At 44.8% G+C, this 24,210-nt stretch overlaps 2 protein-coding genes across 7 annotated transcripts in view; both read right to left on the bottom strand.

The window, feature by feature from the left end:
* RFWD3 (ring finger and WD repeat domain 3) overlaps nt 1-2,161 on the bottom strand; it is a 40,086-nt gene extending 37,925 nt beyond the window's left edge. For 2 of the 5 annotated variants that reach the window (XM_045582682.1, XM_045582683.1), the window contains exon 1: nt 1,672-1,816. The gene's annotated coding sequence lies outside the window, so the exon portion shown is untranslated. Of the gene's footprint in view, nt 1-1,394; nt 1,550-1,671; nt 1,818-2,044 lie in introns of those variants that run through there. The other 3 variants (XM_036441022.2, XM_045582684.1, XM_036441023.2) reach the window with 3 other exon arrangements.
* A 2,369-nt stretch (nt 2,162-4,530) lies between these two features.
* MLKL (mixed lineage kinase domain like pseudokinase) lies at nt 4,531-23,382 on the bottom strand. 2 transcript variants are annotated; one of them, XM_045582681.1, is made up of 11 exons: nt 22,993-23,382; nt 18,885-19,331; nt 13,774-13,839; nt 12,151-12,328; nt 9,805-9,902; nt 8,761-8,896; nt 8,288-8,369; nt 7,121-7,272; nt 6,861-6,910; nt 6,467-6,607; nt 4,531-5,703 (listed from the first exon to the last, which is right to left on the bottom strand). In XM_045582681.1, the coding sequence occupies exons 2-11, from the start codon at nt 19,327-19,329 to the stop codon at nt 5,633-5,635; spliced, it is 1,419 nt and encodes a 472-aa protein (XP_045438637.1). In that variant the 5' UTR covers nt 19,330-19,331; nt 22,993-23,382; the 3' UTR covers nt 4,531-5,632. The 2 variants fall into 2 exon arrangements, with proteins under 2 accessions (XP_045438637.1, XP_036296921.1); XM_036441028.2 differs by having other exon boundaries at nt 18,885-19,341; nt 22,993-23,381.
* Between the last annotated feature and the right edge of the window lie 828 nt (nt 23,383-24,210).

The raw sequence follows: 24,210 nt of genomic DNA, 5'->3' as shown, positions 1-24,210 counted from the left end.
AATATGGAACATTTTCATCCTGGCATAAAGTTCTACAGAACAGTGCTATTCTGGATCAAAGTTTCCTAACAATAAAGGGAAATATTAATCTCCCCAGCCCTCGGTTACCTATAACAATGATTTTCAACCTTTTTCATCTCATGGCACACATAAAATAATTACTAAAATTCTGTGGCACATCAAAAAATACGTATTTTTAAAAAATATATATTTTATTGATTTTTTAGAGAGAGAAAGAGAGGGGGACAGAGAGCCAGAAACATCGATGAGAGAAAATCATCCATCAGCTGCCTCCTGCAAACCCCCCACTGGGGATGTGCCCGCAACCAAGGTACATGCCCTTGACCGGAATTGAACTTGGGACCCTTCAGTCCGCAGGCCGATGCTCTATTCACTGAGCCAAACCGGTTTTGGCTGTATTTTTTTGCCAACCTGACAAAAAACTAAAAGGTATAATTTTGATTCACTCCCACCAGACAACTCGGGTTGTGTTGGCTGTCGTCATTTTTTTTTTTTTTTTTAACTTGACAATCTAGTCATGCTGGCATGGCTCAGTGGTTGAGCACTGACCTATATGAACCAGGAGGTCATGGTTCAATTCCCGTGCAGGAGGCAGCCATCAATGATTCTCTATTATTGGTGTCTCTCCCTCTTCATTCCTTTCTGAAATCAAAAATATATTTAGCCGAAACCGGTTTGGCTCAGTGGATAGAGCGTCGGACTGCAGACTGAAGAGTCCTGGTCAAGGACATGTACCTTGGTTGCAGGCACATCCCCAGTGAGGGGTATGCAGGAGGCGGCTGATAGATGTTTCTCTCTCATCGATGTTTCTGACTCTCTATTCCTCTCAGTAATCAATAAAATGCATTAAAATATATATATATATATATATTTTTAAATAAACTTGACAATCTGAGGGGAAAAAAGGTCAGTGCCCCTGACTAAATAGGTATTGCATGTTAAAAAAAACCCTTGACACACACACACACCAGCTGAAAATCTCTGGCCTAGAGCAAAAGAAGGTCCTACTACCCGCCCCCCCCCCCCAAAGCCTTAAGCAACTGTGACCTCGATTTTCTACTTAGTTGTGCCATCAGCGTTGGGAGTTTAAAATGTTAACCTCGCCAAGACCGGTTTGGCTCAATGGACAGAGCGTCGGCTTGGGGACTGAAGGGTCCCGGGTTCGATTCCGGTCAAGGGCATGTACCTTGGTTGCGGGCATATCCCCAGTGGGGGGTGTGCAAGAGGCAGCTGATCGATGACTCTCTCTCATCGATGTTTCTAACTCTCTATCTCTCTCCCTTCCTCTCTGTACAAAATCAATAAAATATTAAAAAAAATAAAAAAATAAAAAAAAATAAAATAAAATGTTAACCTCCCCCAATTCATCTTACCAAGCTTTGTTACTCAGATTCCAATCAATGTCCACCACAGACCGGAGGAGCTGGCACCCCAATGAACAAAATAAGAAGCGGCACCAGGGAGTCAGGCCGCAGGCCGACTTTGGCTCAAATCCTTGCTCGGAAAGCTACTATACCGGGGGGTGGGGGACCTTAGGCGGGTTTCCCCTAACTAGTTCACCTGTAACATAACAATAATAAAAGTGTGTACGTCGCAGGTGTTGCTGTGAGGTTAAGCTAAATAAAATGTAAAATTAGGTTCTTCAGTCACCTCGGAAGTGATGCAACTGACCAGCGCTCACACGGAGAACAATTATTTGCAAACGAAGAGTTTTAAGGGTCGGCTCCGGGGAGACGGGGTTGGGGAAACTCGGGCCTGAGGAGAACTGGCCTCCGAACACGGTTAACTTCCGGGATCGCTCGGACTTCCTGTCTTCCCCGCCCCCACCCCGACCGAGGGCCTCTCAGAAACCCCGAAACCAGCGGGATTCCGGCGCCTCAGCCCTGACGGTTGGCGCCGCCGAGAACGGCCGAACCTTCTCAGGGCGCGGGGTTCCACTGGGGGCGTCCCTAAGTTCCGCACCCCGGGGCCAAGGTAGGAAGTTATTCCGGAGCCAGAAGTGGGGAGAAGGAAGCGCCCTCACCTGCAGCCGGAAAGACGCAGTCGGGCTCGCGAACCCGCCGCCGTTTGTTTGTTTCTCCGGCGAAATTCACGTCGCCCGACTACGACCTCCCTTCCTCAGCAGCTCAAGCTGCCCGCCTAAATGGCGGCCGCGGCTTGTTCCTATTGGGCAGTAGTCCCCGACCGCCGACCAATACCCTCTCTTCTTCTTCCTTTGGTCGCCGCTGGCTAAAAGAGCGGCGCTCTCATTGGCTGTTCCTTCTCAAACTGAAGAGGCGGGACCGCGCGCGAGGAGGCCTCTTACAATTGGCTAAAAGCTACGGCCCGCCCCCTCGCGTTCAGCCCCCAAACGGGTCGGAGGAAGGCTCCCTACCGCTCTTTATTTGAACTTTTTGGCGGAAAAAAAGTTTATCGGTACATTTTGGTGGAGATGAAAATATTAAAATGGTGGCTCCTGCTGCTTCTCCCTAACTGTTTAGTAAAGGAGCTGTCTTTAGCCAAAGGCCGGTAATTAATAATAATTTCAAAGTACCCTCCTCCTTCCCCATCCCGTTTGTATATATATTCTCTCTTGGGTTTGGAGAGAGCATGCGAATTTGCTAACATGATCTCTTCAATCCCAAAGCACTACAATAAATTTCCTGCTACTAAACTGTTGTCACATCACTTTATCAGCTCATATTTTTCAGGCATCTTTCTGAAAGATGAAATCTCGCTAAAATCTAAACCTTGGCACAGACTGCACATTGCCGGAATTTTATTTACTCCGCTGCCAATTTTCAGTGGAAGTGATAAGCAGAGGAGAGCATAAATAATTGAAAATCTTGGCCAATACGAGTAATTACAATATTTTTATTCTGCAAAACCAGCATTAGTATTTTTACTTTTCCCCCTTTCCTTGCTGTAGCTACTGAGCTTTTAGCGTGTCTACTCTCTTGGCTAAAGAAGTTTGTACAACACGTACGGCTGCTTGGTGAAAATTACAGAATGTTGTTAGATGGTTCTGAAAGTATTGTATATTCATTCATGTCCACCTAATGGCCAGGTTCAGAGGAAGAGAATAAACAAAGCCAGAAATATATATAGTCTTGTCTCCAATTTTTAAAAGTTACATATAGTTAGGGGGGAAAAATGTGTTGGCTGTGTTCCCTTTAAGAGTGAAATTCCAAACTTTATGGGTAGAAAATACCAACCTTTCTATTGGCGCGTGGAACCTAAGAAGATTCATTTGATATGAATCACGAGAAGGAATATATCTGCTGAGATGGACTCCCATGATCAACCAAGGGCCCACATTTTACAAATAATAAGGGCTGAGCCACTGTTTGCTGGCAGGGGCTTCTCATGTGCTCTAAATACCAAGCAGAGTCTCCAGCACTAGGCTCTACTTGTTTATGTCTTTCTAGTCAACTGTGAGGGCGCTCCTAAGACCTGCCCTGTCCAATCAGAACTGTCCCGTGGTGACCAATCAATCAGGAGTGGAAGGGTGTGATTATAAAGGAGCATGATAAAACTTTAGTACTTGATCGATATGTTCACTATCTTGATTGTGGTAGTATCTACATAAAAACTTATCAAATTGCACAGTTTAGCCTAAACTGGTTTGGCTCAGTAGATAGAGCGCCAGCCTGGGGACTGAAGGGTCCCAGGTTTGATTCAGGTCAAGGGCATGTACCTTATTTGTGGGTACATCCCCAGTAGGGGGTGTGCAGGAGGCAGCTGATGGATGTTTCTCTCTCATCAATATTTCTCTCTCTCTCTCCCTTCCTCTCTAAAAAGTCAATGGAAATATTTTTAAAAATAAGGAAATTGAAGATTAAAAAATAAAATCAAGTGAATAAAAAACCTGATGAACAGAATAAACAGGTGAATATAATAGAATCAGGGGCATAAAAAGGGAGTGGACTGACAATTCTGGGTGGGGGAAGTGGTGTGGGGGGTGGGGGAAGAGACTGGACAAAAATTGTATACCTATGGATGAGGACAGTGGGGGGTAAAGGAAGAGGGTGGGGTGGAAACTGGGTGGAGGGGAGCAATGAGGGGGAAAAGAGGAACAATTGTAATAATCTGAACAATAAAGATTTATTAAACTTTTTTTTGATGAGATGCCAACCTTTAAAAATATGACAACTTACAGAGAAATCTGGATATCCAGCTTCTTCTGACAAAATGTAAAGCTCTGTAAACACTTGCCTGATTTTAAAAAAAAAAAAAAAAAGGCTGAAGTGAGCAGAGGCTGTCCTTAACAATGCTCATCTGTTCACCGAACCCCGCTTCAGGCTAGCACACTCATGGGGTTTTCTTCTGAGACACAATGGCCATTAGAGTTTGCAATATCTGGTAGAAAAACTCTGGAAGTTCATATAGGAAGTAAGGTTGGGGTCAGAGACACAGGCCAGGGGTACCCTAATGGGGAGTTTGTATTTCAGTCAATGGTCAAAAGGAAGACTGAACAGTGTTTGCTTAGTTACTACCATTGTGTAACAAATAATCCCAAAACTTAGTGGCTTAAGACAACAATAATTTATTTAGGTCATAATTTTGTGAATGGGCAGTTTTAAAAAACAAAATATTTTTATTGATTTCAGAGAGGAAGGGAGAGAGAGAAACATCATTGATGAGAATCAGATTGGCTGCCTCCTGCATACCCCCTACCCGGACCTGCAACCTGGGCATGCTCCCTCTACCGGAATTGAACCCAGGACCCTTCAATCTGCAGGTCAATGCTCTAGCCACTGAGCCAAACTGGTGAGGGCTAAAGGGACAGTTTGGTCTGGTTCAGCTGTGTGGTTCTTCTGGTGTTGACTGGCCTCACTCATGTGACTGGGCCAACTGGGTTCAGTTGTCCCTGCTTTATGGATCTCTTATTCTCCAGCACAGTACCCCAGTTCATGTCTGGGTAGGGTTCCAGGAGAGGCAGTGGAAATGTATAAGGCCTCTTGAAGCCTTGGCTTGGAATGGGCACACCATCACTTCTGCATTTTATTGGCCAAAGCCACTCACAATACTAGCCTAGATTCAAGTAGTGGAGAAGTTAGTTTTATTTTCCCCCCCTTTCAAAGAATCATTTTATGTGGAAAGTTTTAAGCATATTCAGAAGAGAAGACTACATGAACCACTATGTACCCATCATCCAGATTCAGTAGTTAGCAACTCATGGCTAATCTTATTTTACTTTTTTCTTTAACAATAATTATTTCCCTTTCCCACCTGGATTGTTTAAAATTAAACCCCAGATATATCATTGCATCATCTATAAACCTTTTAGTTTGTAAGAGAGAGTATTTCTTTTCAATTGAAATATAATTGACATACCATGACATATTAGTTTCATGTGTAGATTCCATTTTGCCATGGGAGAAGCTGCAAAGTCACAGTGCTAAGAGGTGTCCATACAGAGAGAGATAAAATGTCTCCCTCTGTTTGTGAAACATCTATCACAGTTATCAGAGACATATTTTTGACAGTATCGTTTAGAGGGGGATGTGCTCTGCAGGACTGGACTGTTTTCTCTTTGTAACAGAGAAGGGCTGCCTCCCTAAACCCATGAATAACTTCATGCTTAGGATAGGAGAGAGACAGATGCCCAGCTTTCGCCTCTTCCAGTTTCTTATTCAGGGGACTTCTTAGTTTCAGTTTCAGACCACAACTTGGAAAAGATAGTCAGTTTCTCTGAGATTTCTGTGAATAAATGAACAGAAAGTTAGACAAGAGAAGGGAGCTGAAAGCCAAGCTAGAAGCACAAAGATGTTTCTACACTGCACTCCCTTTGGCCTGGCTGGGTGGAGCCTAAACCACCATCTGCATTCATGCCTTAGTGATCTGATGTTCCTTCTTACTTGGTCAACTTCTCAAATACAAGTAGCTTCTCAAATACAAAGAAGGGATAAATTCCTATCTTAGTACAAATTAGTCTCAGTTTTAGATTCTCTAATACCAGGGTGACCCTGAGTTGCAAGGGAGCCTAGAAGAGGGAAGAAGGAAAGAAGGAAGGGGAATGGAGGGGAGGGGAAAGGAGGGGAGGAGAGAGAGAGAGAGAGAGAGAGAGAGAGAGAGAGAGAGAGAGAGAGAGAGAGTGAGAATATGAATATGATATAGTGACTATAGGCTGGAATAATCTACCTCCCCAACCCACTTTAGACTAAACATCATCCCTTAACACAGCGTTTCTGAAATCCGGTAGTATTGATATTCGGGCTATAGAATTCTTTGTTGTCCTGTGCATTGTAGGATATTGAGTAGCATCTCTCTACTAGATGCCAGTAGTATGACCTACCCCACCCATCTTCCCTGAGTTGTGACAACCAAAAATGTCTCTAGACATTACCAAATGCCCCCGAGGGGCAAAAATCACCCCTGCTTGTGAACCATAAAGGAAATCTTTCACAAATGTGAACCAACACATGTGACTCATATTCTTCAGATCAGAGAGGACCTTACTTACCCTTAACAGAGGGCCGCCTGGAGGGCTCGTAAGCCCGGCAACTATCAATGATCTCCCGCAACTGTGGAGGGCAATCTTCACCCAGTGGCTCCTGGTACTGATCCTTAACCACCAGCTGGCAGATCTTTTTAGAATCATAGCCTGGCATAGAAACAAGAGGACGAGAGGCTTAAATATTGTCCTGCCACTCACACATCTCTCTGGATGATGATTGCTGGCATCAGACGTAGGGACTTTACTGAAGAAACAAGAGCTTCCAATGACTTCACTGACCAGCCCAGGCAGTGCCCACATCGGAGAACAAAGCACCAGGACAGCACTGATGGGGAATTTCTAGCCTTCTGGAAAGGGCCCCAATCCCAGCACCTTCTGAGCCAACCTTCACCCTGGTTACCTTCAAACGGGATCTTCCCAGTGATGATTTCCCAGAGGACAATTCCAAAGCTGAAAGAAAACCAAGAAGCTGAACAATCGGAATGTTTTGTTTTCCCACACCTCTTAGCCATTTCTAGAAACTTCAGTGAATTTTTTGATTCTCACCGAATTCCATTCAATAGAGTAGAGGTATGATGATGGTGTTTGGATGTGGAGTTTGACTTGGGCTTTCCTATTCTGTTTATTTGAGTGAGAGTCTGAGCAATAACATGAACATACCTGTATATTTCAGCTTTTATATCTTTTTTAATATACGGATTTTTCATTGTTTGAGGTGAGAAATATGCTGTGGAATTGACCCTCTCTTCTTTTTTTCTCTTAGTTGTTCTGCCGATGGAAGTCTGTGTTTCGCTCAACTTAAATCCTGAAAGCTAGAAAGAAAGGTGAATTAGAGATAGAAACAACACGATCTTGGGTTGGCAGTAGTGGGCAAGGGCTTGGTGCTACACATGATTGCCAGGGATAGTCTTTTACCTTTGAAATGTATTTCCAGTGGTGTCTTCTCTTTGTGTGGCTACCATACTGGCTGGCATTATGGGTTTAATTTATTATGGTGTATTAACTAAGAGAAACAAAGAGGTTTCTTCTCTATAAAATGGGGCAATGAGGATTACCTGAGATCCTATCTAATAAAAGAGTAATATGCAGATTGACCATCACTCCAACACACAAGATGGCCATTCCATATGGTCAAAGATGGACGCCCCCATGTGGACACAAGATGGCCACCACAAGATGGCTGGGGGGGGGGCAGTTGGGGGCGACCAGGCCTGCTAGGGAGGGCAGTTAGGGGAGACTGGGTTGGCAGAGGAGAGCAGTTGGGGGCAATCAGACTTCCAGGGGAGGACAGTTTTGGAGGGACCCAGGCCTGCAGGGGAGGGCATTTGGGGGGAACCAGGCCAGCAGGGGAGAGCAATTGGCGGGGACCAGGCCAACAGGGAGGGCAGTTAGGGGCGACCAGACAGGCAAGGAAGGGCAGTTAGGGGTTACTTGGGCCAGCAAGAGAGGGCAGTTGGGGATGACCAGTCCGGCAGGGGAGGGTAGTTAGGGGCAATTGGGCCAGCAGGGGAGCAGTTAGGTGTTGATCAGGCTGGCAGGGGAGTGGTAGGGGCAATCAGGCAGGCAGGCAGGCAGGTGTGTGGTTGGGAGCCAGCAGTCCTGGATTGTGAGATGGATGTCCAACTGCTAAGCAGGTGGTGAGTGAAGACAGGCATCCTAACAGCACACGGAAAGCGGTCCAGGCAGGGAAAGAGTTTTGAGTTCTGTTCTAAGGTTAAGGCAGAGAAGCGATCAGGCACAGCCTTTCTGGGAAACAGGTGTCCCTCTCCCAGCACCAAACAGTCACAAAGGTTGAATACAAAGAGCCCCCTGGAAGGCCATGCTCACCTTCACTCGGTAGTCTTTAGTTACTAGGAAGCTCCTGCTGCTGATGTTTTTGTGGAGTTCAGGGGGTTCAGAATGGTGCAGCCTGTCGTGACCAAAGGCAGGGGGCGTTAGTGACCTTGGCAAGACCTTCCTGGGGGGCTCGAGAGTTATTATTGGAACAAGGAGGCTGGTCAGCGCCTTGCCTCTCCCCCTTGTATCTCAGTTGTGGGCTCAATCCCTGGTCAGGCAAGTGCTGGAGGCAACCAATTGATGTGTCACTTTCACATTGATGTTTCTCTCTCTCTGTCTCTCTCCCTCCCACTTTTCCTAAAAATCAATGGAAAAATATCCTCGGGTAAGGATTAACAACAACAAAAATGTAAGGAAGGGGAGATTATCTTGGGCTTCTGGCTAGTTCTCTCATCTCTGGGATTAACATTTGGGGAGGAAGACTCATTCTGTTCTTCTGAGCATCCTTTCAACCCACATGGTACCTGCATAAGCCATTGGCTGCCCCCCTGGCCAGGGTGATGCGGTCAGCCAATGTGAGGTCCTTTTTCTTATCCAGCAGTTCCCTCAGGGTCCCGAGCTCACAGTAGTCCATGACAATGGAGAATTGAGGTGGGGTCACTGATGGAAAGAAGATCAGCCTCACTCAGAGGTCCTGCTCTGCAGCCCGTCTCCTGCTATCACTACAGATGCAGACTCAGCGCTGCACTGCTTCTCCCCTCCTCTAACCCGCTCTCACAGTTTGCATCCTGACCTCATTGAATGGGTCAAATACCCACAGAACTCCCATACCCCTTCTTTCTAGTATTTGGCATGTCAGAATTATACATGTTGGAATTATTTGAGTAATGTCCCCCCCCACACACTCAAGTTCAAGCCCCAGGGGGCAGGGTCTGCTTTGTTCACATCCCCAGATGCAAGAACCAACACTCAAAGAATGAATCAGTCACCTCAGCCATCCCCCAGGAGACCAAATATCACTGGAAAGTTTTCCTTTAGTTGAGGGAAGCTGTGTCCCCTCCGTAGGCAAGAGCAACAATGCATAACCCACAGGAGAGGCCATGCTATGAGGGAAAATGCAGCCCCATTAAAAAATGAAAATGAAAAAGAATCTGATGCATGAAGCTCTTGGTTGAGGGGCAGGTTAATTGAGTCTTGGGGTTTGATCTACCCTAATGAGGATCCAGGGTAGATTCCTTAAACTGATCAGTCAGCTTTATAATGTTTTATTGCAACAAAAAAAAAATGCTTCCATCATTCAGGCCAATATCTGAACAAGATCCCCAGTAGCCTGGGAGAAGAGGATGTGGCCAAGTTAGTATAAATCAGCCCTCGGGCTGAAGCCAAATTCAAGCCCTTGTTTCCTGGAAGGATATGGGAACCTACATCTTGGGATGCAGAAAAACTAACACTGATCATAACAACACTGTGTAGATCCCACCCTTTCGGCTCTTCTTTAAAAACGCAGTGCCTTGTAAGATATAGGACAGACCACCAAAAGAAGGACCAACCCCAGAAGCACTCCTTACCTGTTTCATCAATGCAAATCCCATATATATGCAGGATGTCAGGAGAATCAAATTTCTTCATGGTCATGGCCTCATTTTTGAAAACACGCCTCACCATGCTATGAGGATGAAGGGGACAATTAAGATTTCAAGATGGGAGGGTCCCTCTGAGAACATTTAGTGTAGGGACCATCTGTGCATGTGTGGGGGATTGTCAGCATCCTGGGGTGAGATGAGCTTGGCCACTGATGGCAGTGTTTAGCAGCAGAATTAGCATGCACGATACAGCCTACAACATAGATTTACCTTGAAAATATCGTGCTAAGTGAAAGAAGCCAAACACAAAAGGCCACATATCGTATCATTCCATGTGTGCAATATCCGGAACAAACAAATTCATAGAGACAGAAAGTAGATTAGTAGGTGCCTAGGGCTAGAGATGGTGCGGGTAGCAGTATATAGGGAGTAACTGCTAAAGGGTATAGGGTTTCCTTGAGGGATGATGCAAATGTCCTAAAATCACTTTATGGCAAGGGTTGTACAACTCTGTACATTAAAAGCCATTAAGTTATACACTTTAAATGGGTGAATCTTATGGTATGTAAATCATGTTCCAATAAAATTGTTAAAAATACTACCCCAGCCAAAACCAGTTTGGCTCAATGGATAGAGTGTTGGCTTGCGGACTGAAGGGTCCCGGGTTTGATTCCAGTCAAGGGCATGTACCTGGGTTACGGGCACATCCCCAGTAGGGGGTGTGCAGGAGGCAGCTGATCGATGTTTCTCTCTCATCGATGTTTCTAACTCTTTATCCCTCTCCCTTCCTCTCTGTAAAAAAATCAATAAAAATATATTAAAAAAATACTATCCCAATCAAAGTTTAAAAAAAATATATATTTTATTGATTTTTTACAGAGAGGAAGAGAAAGGGATAGAGAGTTAGAAACATCGATGAGAGAGAATCATCAATCAGCTGCCTCGTGCACACCCCCTACCGGGGATGTGCCCGCAACCAAGGTACGTGCCCTTGACCGGAATCGAACCCGGGACCTTTCAGTCCACAGGCCGACGCTCTATCCACTGAGCCAAACCAGTTTCGGCTCAATCAAAATCTTAATGGGTATGTTGAGGAAGGTGATATTTATTTAGATTAGTAAACCTGAGAAAGAAGAGCCAAGATGGAAGGAGTTACCTTACTAGATACTCAGAATTACTATTCAACTAAAATTTGCTGCTAGCTTATACAACTAAATAAAAGAAAGATGAATGATCCAATCAAAAAATGGGCAATGGACCTAAATAGAATATTTTCAAAAGAAGACAGAAGGAAGGCCAAGAGGCACATGAAAACATGCTCAAAGTCACTAATTATCCGAGAGATGCAAATCAAAACAACAATGCGGTACCATCTCAAACCTGTCAGAATGGCCAACATCAACAAGTCAACAAACGACAAGTGTTGGCGAGGTTGCGGAGAAAAAGGAACCCTCGTGCACTGCTGGTGGGAATGCAGACTGCTACAACCACTGTGGAGAACAGTATGGAGTTTCCTCAAAAAACTGAAAACGGAACTCCCATTTGACCCAGTAATCCCACTCCTAGGAATATATCCCAAGAAACCAGAAACACCAATTAGAAAGGATATATGCACCCTTATGTTCATAGCAGCACAATCTACAATAGTTAGAATTTGGAAACAGCTTAGGTGCCCATCAGCAGATGATTGGATCAAAAAACTATGATACATCTACACAATGGAATATTATGCTGCCATAAAAAGAAGGAATTCTCATCATTTGCAGCAACCTGGATGGAATTGGGGAACATCATGCTGAGTGAAATAAGCCAATCAATGAAAGAGAAACACCACATGACCTCACTCATTTATGGATAATAAACAACAGTATAAACTGATGAACCAAAAGATAGATATAGAGACAGTAAAGCAACAAGCAGACTGTCAAATTACAGTAGGGAGGGTAGGGAGATCTGGGGGAGGTAATAGATCAACCGAAGGAGTTGTATGCATGCATATAAGTACAACCAATGGACACAAAACTCTGGGGCGGGAGGATATGAATGGGAGGGGGGGGTGAATGGTAAGATATGTACACAGATAATAATTTAATAATAAAAAAAGATAAAAAATAAAAATAAAATAAAATTTGCTGCTAAATAAGTGAATAAAAAGAAATTCTACTCTTTTGTAAAAAATCATTAAAAAAAAAAAAAAAAGAGTAGAGGGCAAGTCATTTCAGCCTATGGGGCCCCGTTCTCCCATCTAATGGAGACAATGCACCTCTCTCCTCCGGGAGTTATAGAGAGGAAGTGAAATGATACATGAGAGAACTATACAAAAGGACTTACTTAGGGTGTCTGCTCTGGACATTGTTGAATACTTTTATGGCCACTGTAGATTCGAAATATTTTCCTTCAAAAACTTCGCTGAATTCGTTTTTCTTTAGCGATTTCAAAACTGAAATATCCTTCTTATTAATCTCCTTGACTTCATACGTTAGGATCGCCTTCCTTGACTTCTCTATGTCTGACCGTAGGACAGAAGGAAATAAAGAGTCAATGAGCTGAGGAAGGTGTCCTAAGGAAAGAGGTGTCTCTGTAAACTTGTAAGTGGGAAGCCTCACGCCATGACGCAGAGCTGGCCATGGCGGGACCTCCTGACTCTTCCAGAGCCTCTGAGTGAGCAGTAGAGACACAGCTGGATGGTTAACAAAAATGTGTCATGCATTTCCTTCCCCTCCTCTTCAAGTCCTGTCTGTCTCTCCAGCTTAAACCTCCATCTCAATCCATCTCTCTCATTTTGGAGGCCTTCCTACTCTTACTGCCACTTGAGCTCAGCACTTGAACGTTTGGCATCTTGTTTAGTCATTTCAGCTCTAACAGTGAGATACATAGTTCAAGCTGAGTGACTCCACTGCTGGCATGTGTTCACACGACTCTCTCTCCTCTCCCTCCCTCCTACCCGGTGGCTGTGAGCTCCCCTAAGGCAGGGGCTTTCTCTGTATCGGACTTGGCTCTATGTTCAAGTCTCTGAAAGCAGATACAGATTGGTTAAATGAGTGATGAAAGAGTATTTCCAATTTGATTCGAATTTGTTCTTGGAAATTCAGCAAAAGAAGCTTTGATACCAATAGATCCTCCCTTCCTCCAACTGATGGACGGAGTATGATGTAAACTGCACCTGCAGCCCGGACATTCCTGAGCATCTAACCAGGCACCTTATATGGACTACACATTGAACCACCAATCAGCACCTGCCAAATACCCTAAGCCCCCAATTCCTAAGCCCCTAAGTGACTAGTCATGTGCCTTATATGAAACCACCAATCAGCGCGTGCCGAGTACCCTAAGCCCCATCCCTTCCCTTTCTTCCCCTCAAAAGGCATGTTCACCCCTGCACACGTGCTCTCTTCCTTTGCAAGGCAGCCCGGCAGGGGTCCTTCTTCTCTAATACAGTCTGTAGTCCTGGTCTTCGGCCCTCTATCTCATCTTTCAGATACTATCTAGAGCAGTGGTCAGCAAACTCATTAGTCAACAGAGCCAAATATCAACAGTACAACAATTGAAATTTCTTTTGAGAACCAAATTTTTAAAACTTAAACTTCTTCTAATGTCATTTCTTCAAAATAGACTCACCCAGGCCACGGTATTTTGTGGAAGAGCCACACGCAAGGGGCCAAAGAGCCGCATATGGCTCATGAGCCGTAGTTTGCTGATCACGGATCTAGAGGAATTTGTCAGCACTTAGACCAGAATTAGAAGGTATCTTGTGGGTCAAGAATTACTTCAAATGCTACTCCACGGACAGAAGCCTGGGCTAAGTTAGGAGCACATCCGCAAACCTGTGGGCTGTTCCCAACCATCCAACCTAGAAAATGGGCAGTGGTGGAATGGGGAAAGACTGGAGTTCCTACTGAACAAATGACTTCTGGCTTGGGGGCAGTCAGAAGCAGCAGGTCTCAGGTAACTCACAGTGCTTAAAGATTTTTCCCACTTCATTTTTCACTTGCTCCACTGAAGCTTCGACAAATTCACTTTCTGCAGAAAAAAGAAAGAGTAGCAAATATTAAAAAAATAGAAATGCGAATTAAAAGCACACCGAGGTCCCATTTTCTCTAACTTAATCATATTCATTGCAGTAGGGATTACTACTACTGCTCTAGAATATTCACCTTTCTACATCTAAGCACACAGTAACTGCCTGGAAGCATGGCCGTGTCACTCGTGCCACTTGAAATGAAGTGAAAGAAATGAAAGAAGGAAGTTTGTGTCAACGGGTAAGTGCCGTAAACTTGAAAGTTCCTGGAAAGGACAGCTACCTCGGAGTCTCCTGGATGTTGCTTAAATAAGAAATAAAGTTTTCTTTATCTGAGTTGTTGTTGTTTTCTTCACACCATAGCATATTCTCATCTATCCTTATTTATATAATCAGAAATACATTTAAAAACTGATAGGACCTTGCCGAAACCGGTTTGGCTCAGTGGTAGAGCTTCGGTCTGCGGACTGAGGGGTCCCAGGTTCGATTCCGGTCAAGGGCATGTACCTGGGTTGCGGGCACATCCCTGGTGGGGGGTGTGCAAGGAGCAGCTGGTGGATATTTCTCTCTCATCCACGTTTCTAGCTCTCTATCTCTCTCCCTTCCTCTCTGTAAAAGTCAATAAAATATATTAAAAAAAAACAAAAAAACAAAACGGATAGGACCTTCAGTGCTAAAACCAATGAAGAAAAGTGTGGAGAAACACAATCTCATACATTGTTGGTAGGAATGATATTGATATAACCTCTGGCCATCTCTATTAAAATTTTAAGTGCTGGGGGAGGGGAGGAGGCTGGGGACATCAGTTAAAAAAAAAAAAAGTAAAGTGCTCATACTCTTTGACCCACATATAGGAATTGTTCCTAAAGATCTCCTGAAATATATACAAAGATGCTTAAGGCAGGACTATTTATAATTGTGGAAAACTGGGCACAACCCAAATGCCCATCAATAGGGAGTTGTTTAAATATATATGGCCCATGTATACACCAAGGAACCCAAGGCAACTCTCTGGAAATGAATATGGACGGATATTCAAGATTTAATGAGAAAAGCAAGAAGCAGAACAGTGTGTTTAGGATGCTACTGACTGTGTAACAATGACAAAAGAAATCTATATTCTTAAATATCTGAAGGCTATTCAACACACGGGTGACAGAGATCATATCTGGGGAGGAAACGTTCCTTTGAGGTCAAGAGTAAGGAGGAGATTTACTTCTCATGCTGGGCCCTTTTGGTGCCTTGTGAACGTATCACTTGATAAAACAGAAAGCAAATCCTGTCCTCCAAGTTCATGACACTAACATGCCTTCTCCCTTCACCCCCGGAAGTGGACCGATGAGTGCTGAAGATTAGGAAGGCTGCCCTTGCACACACCTCTCTCCCCTGGCCCCCGACCCCCGATTCTCTTTCTCTTTGTTGGGTGTTTGGTTGGAGGATTCCAGATGCCTCACTTTCCCTCGTCCAGAAAGGAACCCATCTTGCCCACAGGTCTCCTCTAGGCATGGTTTGTCCCTGTTGAGTGTCTCCTGATTGGGGATGGACCATCTTTCACATCAAGGTGACAGAACAGTGATTTTGCTGGGCTCCAGCGCCCAGAAGGTTCATTCAAATGTCCTTTACCCTCTTCTCACTTCCTCTCTCTCCACCCACAATCCTTACAAAAGGGAAGAGTTTAGAATTCATATCACCAGGATCTGCAAAGGGGTAAAGAGGCCACATTTGTTTCCATCCTTCTGCTCTGTTCCCTCTTCTGGAGGCCCTGGCTCCATTGTCACCCCTATTCCAACCTAGTCCATATTTCATCCCCTCGGAGCCTAGTCCTCCACTAAATCCACCAAGTTCAAGGGTCACTCTAGTTCAAGCCACTGTCGTCTGTTACCTAGTCTCAAAGGGGCTCACATTTACGCTCTTGTCTTCTGGGGTATGTTGGATTATTGGTCCCAATTCCTCACTCCTATGTAATGGTCTTATACACCCACACCACTATAGCTTCCTAGTGGGCACACTATATTTCCCTGATCCTTCATGTTGGGTGTGGTTTTATCAATGGTTTAGAATATTAGCAGACACAAGTAGAGGCTTGAAAGGTACCGGTACTGCTGAGTTTTCCTTCTTGCAATTCTGCCATAAGAACATTCTCTAAGTACTCACTGCTCCTACAACCTTGGCTCCAGAATGAGACATGTTAAATAGACACAAATTAGACCTGTTGCTTGGAGCCCAGTCCAGCCAAAGCCCCTGAGATCAGAAGAATCCAAATGGACCCACAAATCTATGAGCAGGAGAACTTAAAAAATTTTTTTTGATTTTTTACAGAGAGGAAGAGAGAGGATTAGAGAATTAGAAACATCGATGAGAGGGGAATACAGATCAGCTGCCTCCTGCACACCCCCTACTGGAGATATGCCTGCAACCAAGGTACATGCCCCTGATTATAATCGAACCCAGGACCCTTCAGTCCACAGGCCGACACTCTATTCACTGAGCCAAACCGGTCAGGGCATGTGAGCAGAATTAATGGCTATTGTTTCAAGTCTGAGTTTTGGGTTGGCTTGTCATATAGTATTAGTATAGCAACTGACTAATACATATCATTACAGTCCATTGCCACATGATGTTCTTTAATACAAGTCAAATCATGACAGGCCCATATTTAAGACCTCCCTTTCCTGGCTCCTATGACTCAGAATAAAATCTACATTTCTTTTCATGCCTTCATGGCTTGCATGACCTTGCTCCTGTATCTTCTGGCCAACTTCTCCACATCCATCTCATACTACTCTCTCTTCCAAGTCTACCCCACCAAAGCCATCCTGCCTTCTGGTTGTTCCTTGCTCTTGCCACATTCATTCCCCATCTCAGGGCCTTTGCATCTCCTGCTTTCTCGGCTGGGAGTGCTCCTCTCCCTCATCTTCCTATGGCTCGCTCCTTCTCATTTTTCAAGGTATCCCTTCCAACACCACCAGTCAGAGAGGCTTTCCCTGAACACTTAGTCTGCACCCGCTGTCACTTTCTACTTCGTTGCCCTGCTTATGGCTTCCATTGCTTTTATTTTTTATTTTTAAATATATATGTTTTATTGATTTTTAACAGAGAGAAAGGGAGAGAGATAGAGAGCTAGAAACGTCAATGAGAGAGAAACATCGACCAGCTGCCTCTTGCACAACCCCTACCGAGGATGTGCCCACAACCAAGGTACATGCCCTTGACCGGAATCGAACCTGGGACCTTTCAGTCCGCAGACTGACACTCTACCACTGAGTCAAACCGGCTTCGGCAATTGCTTTTAGATAAAATGACTTAGTCCTCTGTCTGCAGGCTTTATGTTCCAAGAGCGCAGGGATTTTGTCTGTGTTTCTCTGTGTTGTGTCTCAAACACTTAGAACACTAGCCGGCATACAGTAGGTACAGTCGTGTGCCTCATAATGACATTGAGGTGGTCCTTAAAAATGAAGCTGAGCCAGGACTGGTTTAGCTCAATGGATAGAGCGTCGGCTTGGGGACTGAAGGGACCCGGGTTCGATTCCGGTCAAGGGCATGTACCTTGGTTGTGGGCATATCCCCAGTAGGGGGTGTGCAAGAGGCAACTGATCGATGACTCTCTCTCATCGATGTTTCTAACTCTCTATCTCTCTCCCTTCTTCTCTGTACAAAATCAATAAAATATATTTAAAAAAAAAAAAAAAAATGAAGCTGAAAAATTCCTACCACCTAATGATGTACTTGTGTGTTTTCTTAGGTGTTCACAGTGATTACTTATGTGTTTGTGGTGATGCTGGTCTAAGCAAACCTACTACCTTGCCAGTCATATAAAAGTATAGCACATACAATTATGTACGGTACATAATACTTGATAATAAGTGACTAGGTTACTGGTTTATGTATTTACTATACTATGCTTTTTATTGTCATTTTAGAGTGTGCTCTTTCTACAGATAAAAAAACGTTTACTGTAAAACTGTATGCCATATTATGCCAGCAGCAACCTTATATCTCATGTTTACGCTGTCTCCTAATTGCATCATATTCTCTTGACTTAATATTTTATTGGTTTGTACAGTCGAATGTTGTACAGACTTGTGGCCTAAGAGCAATAGGCTAAACCATATAGCCCAGATGTGTAGTGGGCTAGACCTGTGGTCAGCAAACTGAGGCTTGAGAGCCACATTTTAGCAAAGGCCAGCTTAGGAGTACCCTAATTAAGTTAATAACAATGTACCCACGTATATAGTCTAAGTTTAAAAAATTTGGCTCTCAAAAGAAATTTCGATCGTTGTACTGTTGATATTTGGCTCTGTTGACGAATGAGTTTGCCGACCACTAGGCTAGACAATCTAGGTTTGTGTAAGTGCCCTCTGATGTTCCCACATTGTTGAAATCGCCGAACGGCACATTTCTTAGAATGTCTCCCAGCCATTAAGTGGCACACGACCACACTCAATTCATGTTTGCTTAGTTAATTTGTTAATTCTCCCTCCTGGTAATTTACCCACTAACAGAAGGTCTTGGGAAAACGAAGTCTGGAAGGAATTAGATTCTAGAATTCTAGGCTTCACATCAAAGAGAGGATGAAGAGCCGGGACCGGTTTGGCTCAGTGGATAGAGCGTCGGCCTGCGGACTGAAAGGTCCCGGGTTCGATTCTGGTCAAGGGCATGTACCTTGGTTGCGGGTGCATCCCCAGTGGGGGGTGTGCAAGAGGCAGCTGGTCGATGTTTCTCTTTCATCGATGTTTCTAACTCTCTGTCCCTCTCAATTCCTCTCTGTGTAAAATCAATTTAAAAAAAAATAAAATAAAAATAAAAAAAAGAGAGAGAGAGGATGAAAAGGCAAAGAAGACATTCGTATCAACACCCCCCATCCTCTCTCCTCCTCCAGTTTGTCCCAATTTCACCAGCCCCCACCCTATGTGGGCCCATGGACATGAGGCGTTCTGAGTCACATGAATGACACCCGCTCAAACCTCTCCTGCCTTCCTGCTCCTCTGGTGAATCAAAACGAGTCTAAAATGCCCCCATTGACTCCCCAGGACACAATGAGCCTTACCGGTTTGGAAGACCTGCCAGTCTTCCTCTGCATCCCGCTGATCTTCCTGCTCCCAGGCTTCTTTGCTGGTGCTGGAAACAGACACCCACTGGTCCACCTGGAGCGCCAGCGAGAGCTCCTGGTAGACATCGTTCAGCCGACTGTTCACGTCTGTGAAGAGTTCTTTGTTCTTCCCCGAGGTTAGGAACTTACGGAGATTGGACTTATCGCTGAACTTATCTATCTTCCTCTGAGCTTCCTTGAGGGCAGTCTGGAAGTTGCCCAGGGCAGCGATGATCTCCGGGGACAGGTGCCCCGCTCCCTGGTCCTGGAGCTTTTTCAGAGGCTGCAGCAGGCCGTGGATGCGCCTCCTCAGACGCTTGCACTGTCCCTCGCAGTGCCGCATCATCTCACATTGTTTGTACACATCCTGGCCTAAGGTGATGACGGTCCGCAGTTCATTCATACCTAGAAGAAACTGATGACATTTGTTAAAGTCCCAGAATTGCCGAGACCAGTTTGGCTCAGTGGATAGAGCGTCGGCCTGTGGACTGAAAGGTTCCAGGTTCGATTCCAGTCAAGGGCATGTACCTTGGTTTTGGGCACATCCCCGGTGGGAAGTGTGCAGGAGGCAGCTGATCCGATGTTTCTCTCTCATTGATGTTTCTGGCTCTCTGTCCCTCTCTCTTCCTCTATGTAAAAAAATCAATAAAAAATATATATTAAAGTCCCAGAATTGCCTGCATGTTTACTAATGGGCTACAGGAACCTCCAGGGTGTCTGCGATTTAAATGGCTGAAGAATTCTCTTCACAAGGTAGAGATGGTTTGATGTCCACCGAAATCTGTTCTGCCCTCTCCCATCATAACAGAGCTGTGGCTGGGAAGTGTCGGCTCACCCAGGACTCTATCTCCCAGCCTTCCTTGAGGCTTGATGTGGCCATATGACTAGTTCTCCCCAATGGGGTGTGAGTGGATCCGATATGTGCTACTTTGGGCTGAGGCAGGTTTGTCTCCTCTACACACTATCAGCTGGATGCACAGGACGGCACAGCCCTAGGGGTGTTGGAGTCCCAAGAAGGAAGGTGGAGTCGCAAGAAGGAAGAATCCTAGATCCCTGATGCATCACTTGGAGGAGGGCTGCTCACAGACCTGGACCATCTGCTACGAACTGTTAAGTGAATGAGAAATAAACTTCTCCTGTGTTTGGGCCATTGTATTTTGGGGTCTGGTCATGATATCAGTTGAGCCTATTCTAACAAAAATATCCTGCCAAAGTACAGGGATGACCATACGATGGTGGGTTGGAAAGCTCAGGCTTTGTCTAAAGAAAGGGAAGGGTTAGCCAGCAAAGACAAATGGTCCAGTGGTGGAAGATCTTTCAGTTTTGAAAGAGCAGTAAGAAATCTGGATTTTTATGTTAAATCTCTCAATTTAAAATCTTACAACGAACCCTGGCCAGGTAGCTCAATTGGTAAGAGTGTCAGACCAATACATCAAGTTGCAGGTTCGATCTCCAGGCAGGGGACATACAAGAAGCAACCAATGAATGCATAAATCCATAAAGAAGTGGAACAGCAAATAGATGTTTCTCTCTCAAATCAACTTTTAAAAATATAAAATATTGCAACCAAGTAAAAAAAAATGTGCAGTCCAACTGTGTGGGTCAAATAAAACATGTCTGCCAACTGGATATTGCCCAGAAAGCCCCAATTTGCAACCTTGGCCCTGAAGTCTACTCCATTTCTCAATTACAAATTTCATGAACTGACCTTACTTATTATTTAAGCCAGTTTGAATCATGTCTGCTGTACTTGTAACTAAAGGCAACTGGTTTCAGTAATGAGTAATGATAATAACCATGGTCATAGATCTCTCTATTCAGTTAGTATATGCGAAAAACTTTGGAACCATGAGTTCACTGTTTTATAGTTGGAGATATTTAGGCTCGGGGAAGTTGCATTTAAATAAGTATAAAACCATGGTAACGGTTTCCAAAGTACTTCTACAGAGTTAGTCTCAGCAGCTCCAGGAAATAGGCGGGACACCTATTATTACCATTTTAAAGATCAGATAACAGTTTGGAGAATTACATTGGCTTGACACCCACACCTGGCTTTCAAAGGGTGAGTGAAAAACCAGCAGAAGTGAAACCAAGCAAGCAACCAGTTGACACACTTTCAACTGGTTGCTTGCTTGGGTTTTTTTGCCTTAAAAGTTTTTTTTTGCCTTAAAAGTTATTCGGACCTGGCAAGGGAGTACCTGGTGTTAAGGCATGTCTAAAAAAACTCAATGGATTTCATATGCCCCAGTTCCTCCCAATTGCAAAGCAAATGCCTTCAAAGCCGTTTCTTGGCACCTACGGGGGCAAAGGGCTTTCCACTTTTCTCCAGTCCCCTGGAGACTGAACCAGATGTGAAAGTGTTGCTCAAGGAATCTTGCAGATTTCCGTTTCATAGCTTCAAGCTCCAATTGTCCTATTACCAGTTTCATAAAAAAGCCACATCTCGTCAAAACTGGTTTGGCTCAGTGGATAGAGCATCAGCCTGTGGACTCAAGGGCCCCAGGTTCAATTCTGGTCAACGGTTTGGTTGTGGGCACATCCCCAGTAGGGGGTGTGTAGGAGGCAGCTGATCGATGTTTCTAACTTTCTATCCCTCTTGCTTCCTCTCTGTAAAAATATCAATAAAATATATTAAAAAAAATAAAGTATATATATTTTTAAAAAGCCACATCTCCACAATAATGAATCAGAAAAGATAATGGGGAAAATGCCCCAATCATAAAAGTGACAATTTAAAACAATACATTTTACAGAAGTGATGACATGGTATGAAGAAAATCCCACAAAACAAAGCTTTTAAAAAAATGGAGGGAACTGTTATCTCTCTGGTTGTAGATGAAAAATGACAAACCAGACAATCCTTCCCCAATTTAAACCCAATTTAAAGCAATTCCAGTAAAACTCCCAGTGGTATAGTTTGGTATTGACACGAAATGATCCTAACGTTAATTTCAAAGAGGAAATTAGTAGGGCTAACCAGATTTTTATTTATTTATTTATTTATTTATTTAAATATATTTTATTGATTTTTTACAGAGAGGAAGGGAGAGAGCTAGAAACTTCGATGAGAGAGAAACATCGACCAGCTGCCTCTTGCACACCCCCTACCGGGGATGTGCCCACAACCAAGGTACATGCCCTTGAGGGGAATCAAACCTGGGACCTTTCAGTCCGCAGACTAACGCTCTACCACTGGGCCAAACCAGTTTTGGCTAACCAGATTTTTAAAAACAAACAAGAGGGCTTCCCTACAAGATGCAAATCTGTTATAAAAATGCAATAATAACTGAAACTGCTTAGGGCTTATGGATCATTGATAAAGATATCAAAAGGATAAGAGGGAATATAAGTATATTTATATTTTTTCGACTCAACAATGTGAATGTCTAGGAACTTACGCCGTGAAAAAGCTTGTAGGTGTATGGAAAGGTATATATACTAAGGCGTTCGTTGCAGTGCTATTTATAATATGTAAAGCTGCTAACACGGAGAGGGAAAATTTACTGGTTTTTAAAAGTAAAAAAAGAAAATCTTTACATGGCATAACAACATAAATCCATAAGTAATCTAATGGCATTTCCTTTTCTCTATAAAATAATAAAATAAAATAAAATAAAATAAAATAATAAAATAAAATAAAAAGAGGTATCAGACAATTCTTTCCTGATGAGGGCATTATCATTCAGTAGGCTACTTAGGCAATTTACCCCACAGACAGCCCGGAGTTCGCCTGTCTAGGGCTTCATGGACGGCTCCTCTGAGCAGGTTAGGAGGCCCCTCCAACCCCCACCCTAACCCCACCCCATCCTACGACCCCCACCCTAACCCCACCCCATCCCACGTCTCCTTGGGCAGCCAGAGACCCGCGCGCGGGCAGCTCTACCATAGAGTGGGGGAAATGAAACTAACTCGGTCCCGAGTTCCAGGAAATCGAGCGATGGGGCGCTCCCGGCTCCCCCCTCCCCCATTCCATTACTCCCCGATCTCCCCTCCAGGCCCAGGGACCCGCCCTGCAGCCCGCTAGCCCCTCCAGGCGGGCCGCGCCCGGAGCCCCCGCCAGACTCACCCCTGTCCCTCCCGAAGGCGTGCAGTCTGTCCGGGGCGCCGTCCAGGAGGCCCCTCCCGCCGCGCAGAGGCTGCCGATGCCCAGCACGAGGCTCTGCAGACGCGAGGCCACCGGGGAATCCGGGCACCTGTGCCCCGTTCCCGCCAGGAGTCTGCGCTCTGCGCTCCCGCCCCCTCTGCGCGCAGCTGGACCGTCTGTCTGTCTGTCGTAAAGTCCGGGGTGGGGCTGTGCCCGAACCAACCGTTGGGTCCTGCGCCCTCCAGAGGCCACCGCCCCAGGGCCGGCACGTGGACAGGGAAGTCTCACAGGCCCGGGAGCTTTTCAAGTGGTTCTTGCTGCCCGCGCGCCGCTCTGGTGCCCTGGGTCCTGGAGCCCGTTCCTGAGCGGTTCAGAGCGGAGACTCCTCCTTTCCTCCTGCACGTTCCTCCAGGAGCTCACCGATCCATTTTGTTCTGGGCACATTCACAGGTTGTGGGCTCAGATCCCGGGTGTGGGGCGTGCAAGAGGCAAACCAATCAATGATTCTCTCTCTTCATTGATGTTTCCATCTCTCTCTCCATCTACTTTCCTCTCTGAAATCAATCTCTCTCTCTCTCTCTCTCTCTCTCTCTCTCTCTCTCTCTCTCTCTCTCTCTCGGGTCTAGTAATAATTAATGTCGTTTTTTAACATTCGTTTAAAATCTTGCTTGGCGTTGACTTGTATTGACATAACCTTCAAACACGTGGTATCTACAGAACGTGTGAAGTGCAATTAACAAGTTTTGCTTGAAAAAGTTTGTGTTTGGTTTGGTTTTTGTTGCAAAACTAGGGCTAAGAAGATGGCGGATGAAGAGCATATTCGGCACTGCATGCTTTACGAGTTCCAATTAGGAAGAAAAGCAAGTGAGGCTGCAAAAAACATCTGTAGTGCTCTTGGTCAAGATGCAGTTAGCGCCAGAAAATGCCAGCGTTGGTTTGAGAAATTTCGCGAGGGAAATTTTTCGTTAGATGACAAGAGTGGTCGAGGCTGTGTGTCCAATTTTGATCAAGAAGCTCTTCAAGCTCTTTTGGTGCAAAATCCTCAAATTACCCAACAAGAGCTTGCGACAACTTTAAATTGTTCACAAAAAACAATTTCCAATCAATTGCGTGCACTTGGCAAAGTCCAAAAGTTTGGAAAATGGGTTCCTCATGAGTTGACCGACAACAACCGTAATCAAAGAGTCACAATTTGCAGTT

The sequence above is a fragment of the Pipistrellus kuhlii genome, unplaced genomic scaffold, assembly GCF_014108245.1.
Source record: "Pipistrellus kuhlii isolate mPipKuh1 unplaced genomic scaffold, mPipKuh1.p scaffold_m20_p_17, whole genome shotgun sequence".
NCBI lineage: Eukaryota > Metazoa > Chordata > Mammalia > Chiroptera > Vespertilionidae > Pipistrellus > Pipistrellus kuhlii.
Note: the sequence above shows the minus strand (reverse complement) of the source record. Positions and strands in the feature narration are given on the sequence as shown.

Coding starts and splice junctions, on each gene's coding strand:
- MLKL (XM_045582681.1), bottom strand. CDS start 19,329: ATGAATGAACTGCGGACCGTCATCACCTTAGGCCAGGATGTGTACAAA. Junction 8,897..9,804: donor GATTTGCATTGATGAAACAG/GTAAGGAGTGCT, acceptor TCTTTCCATCAG/TGACCCCACCTCAATTCTCC. Junction 5,704..6,466: donor CAGGCGGCCCTCTGTTAAGG/GTAAGTAAGGTC, acceptor ATTTATTCACAG/AAATCTCAGAGAAACTGACT.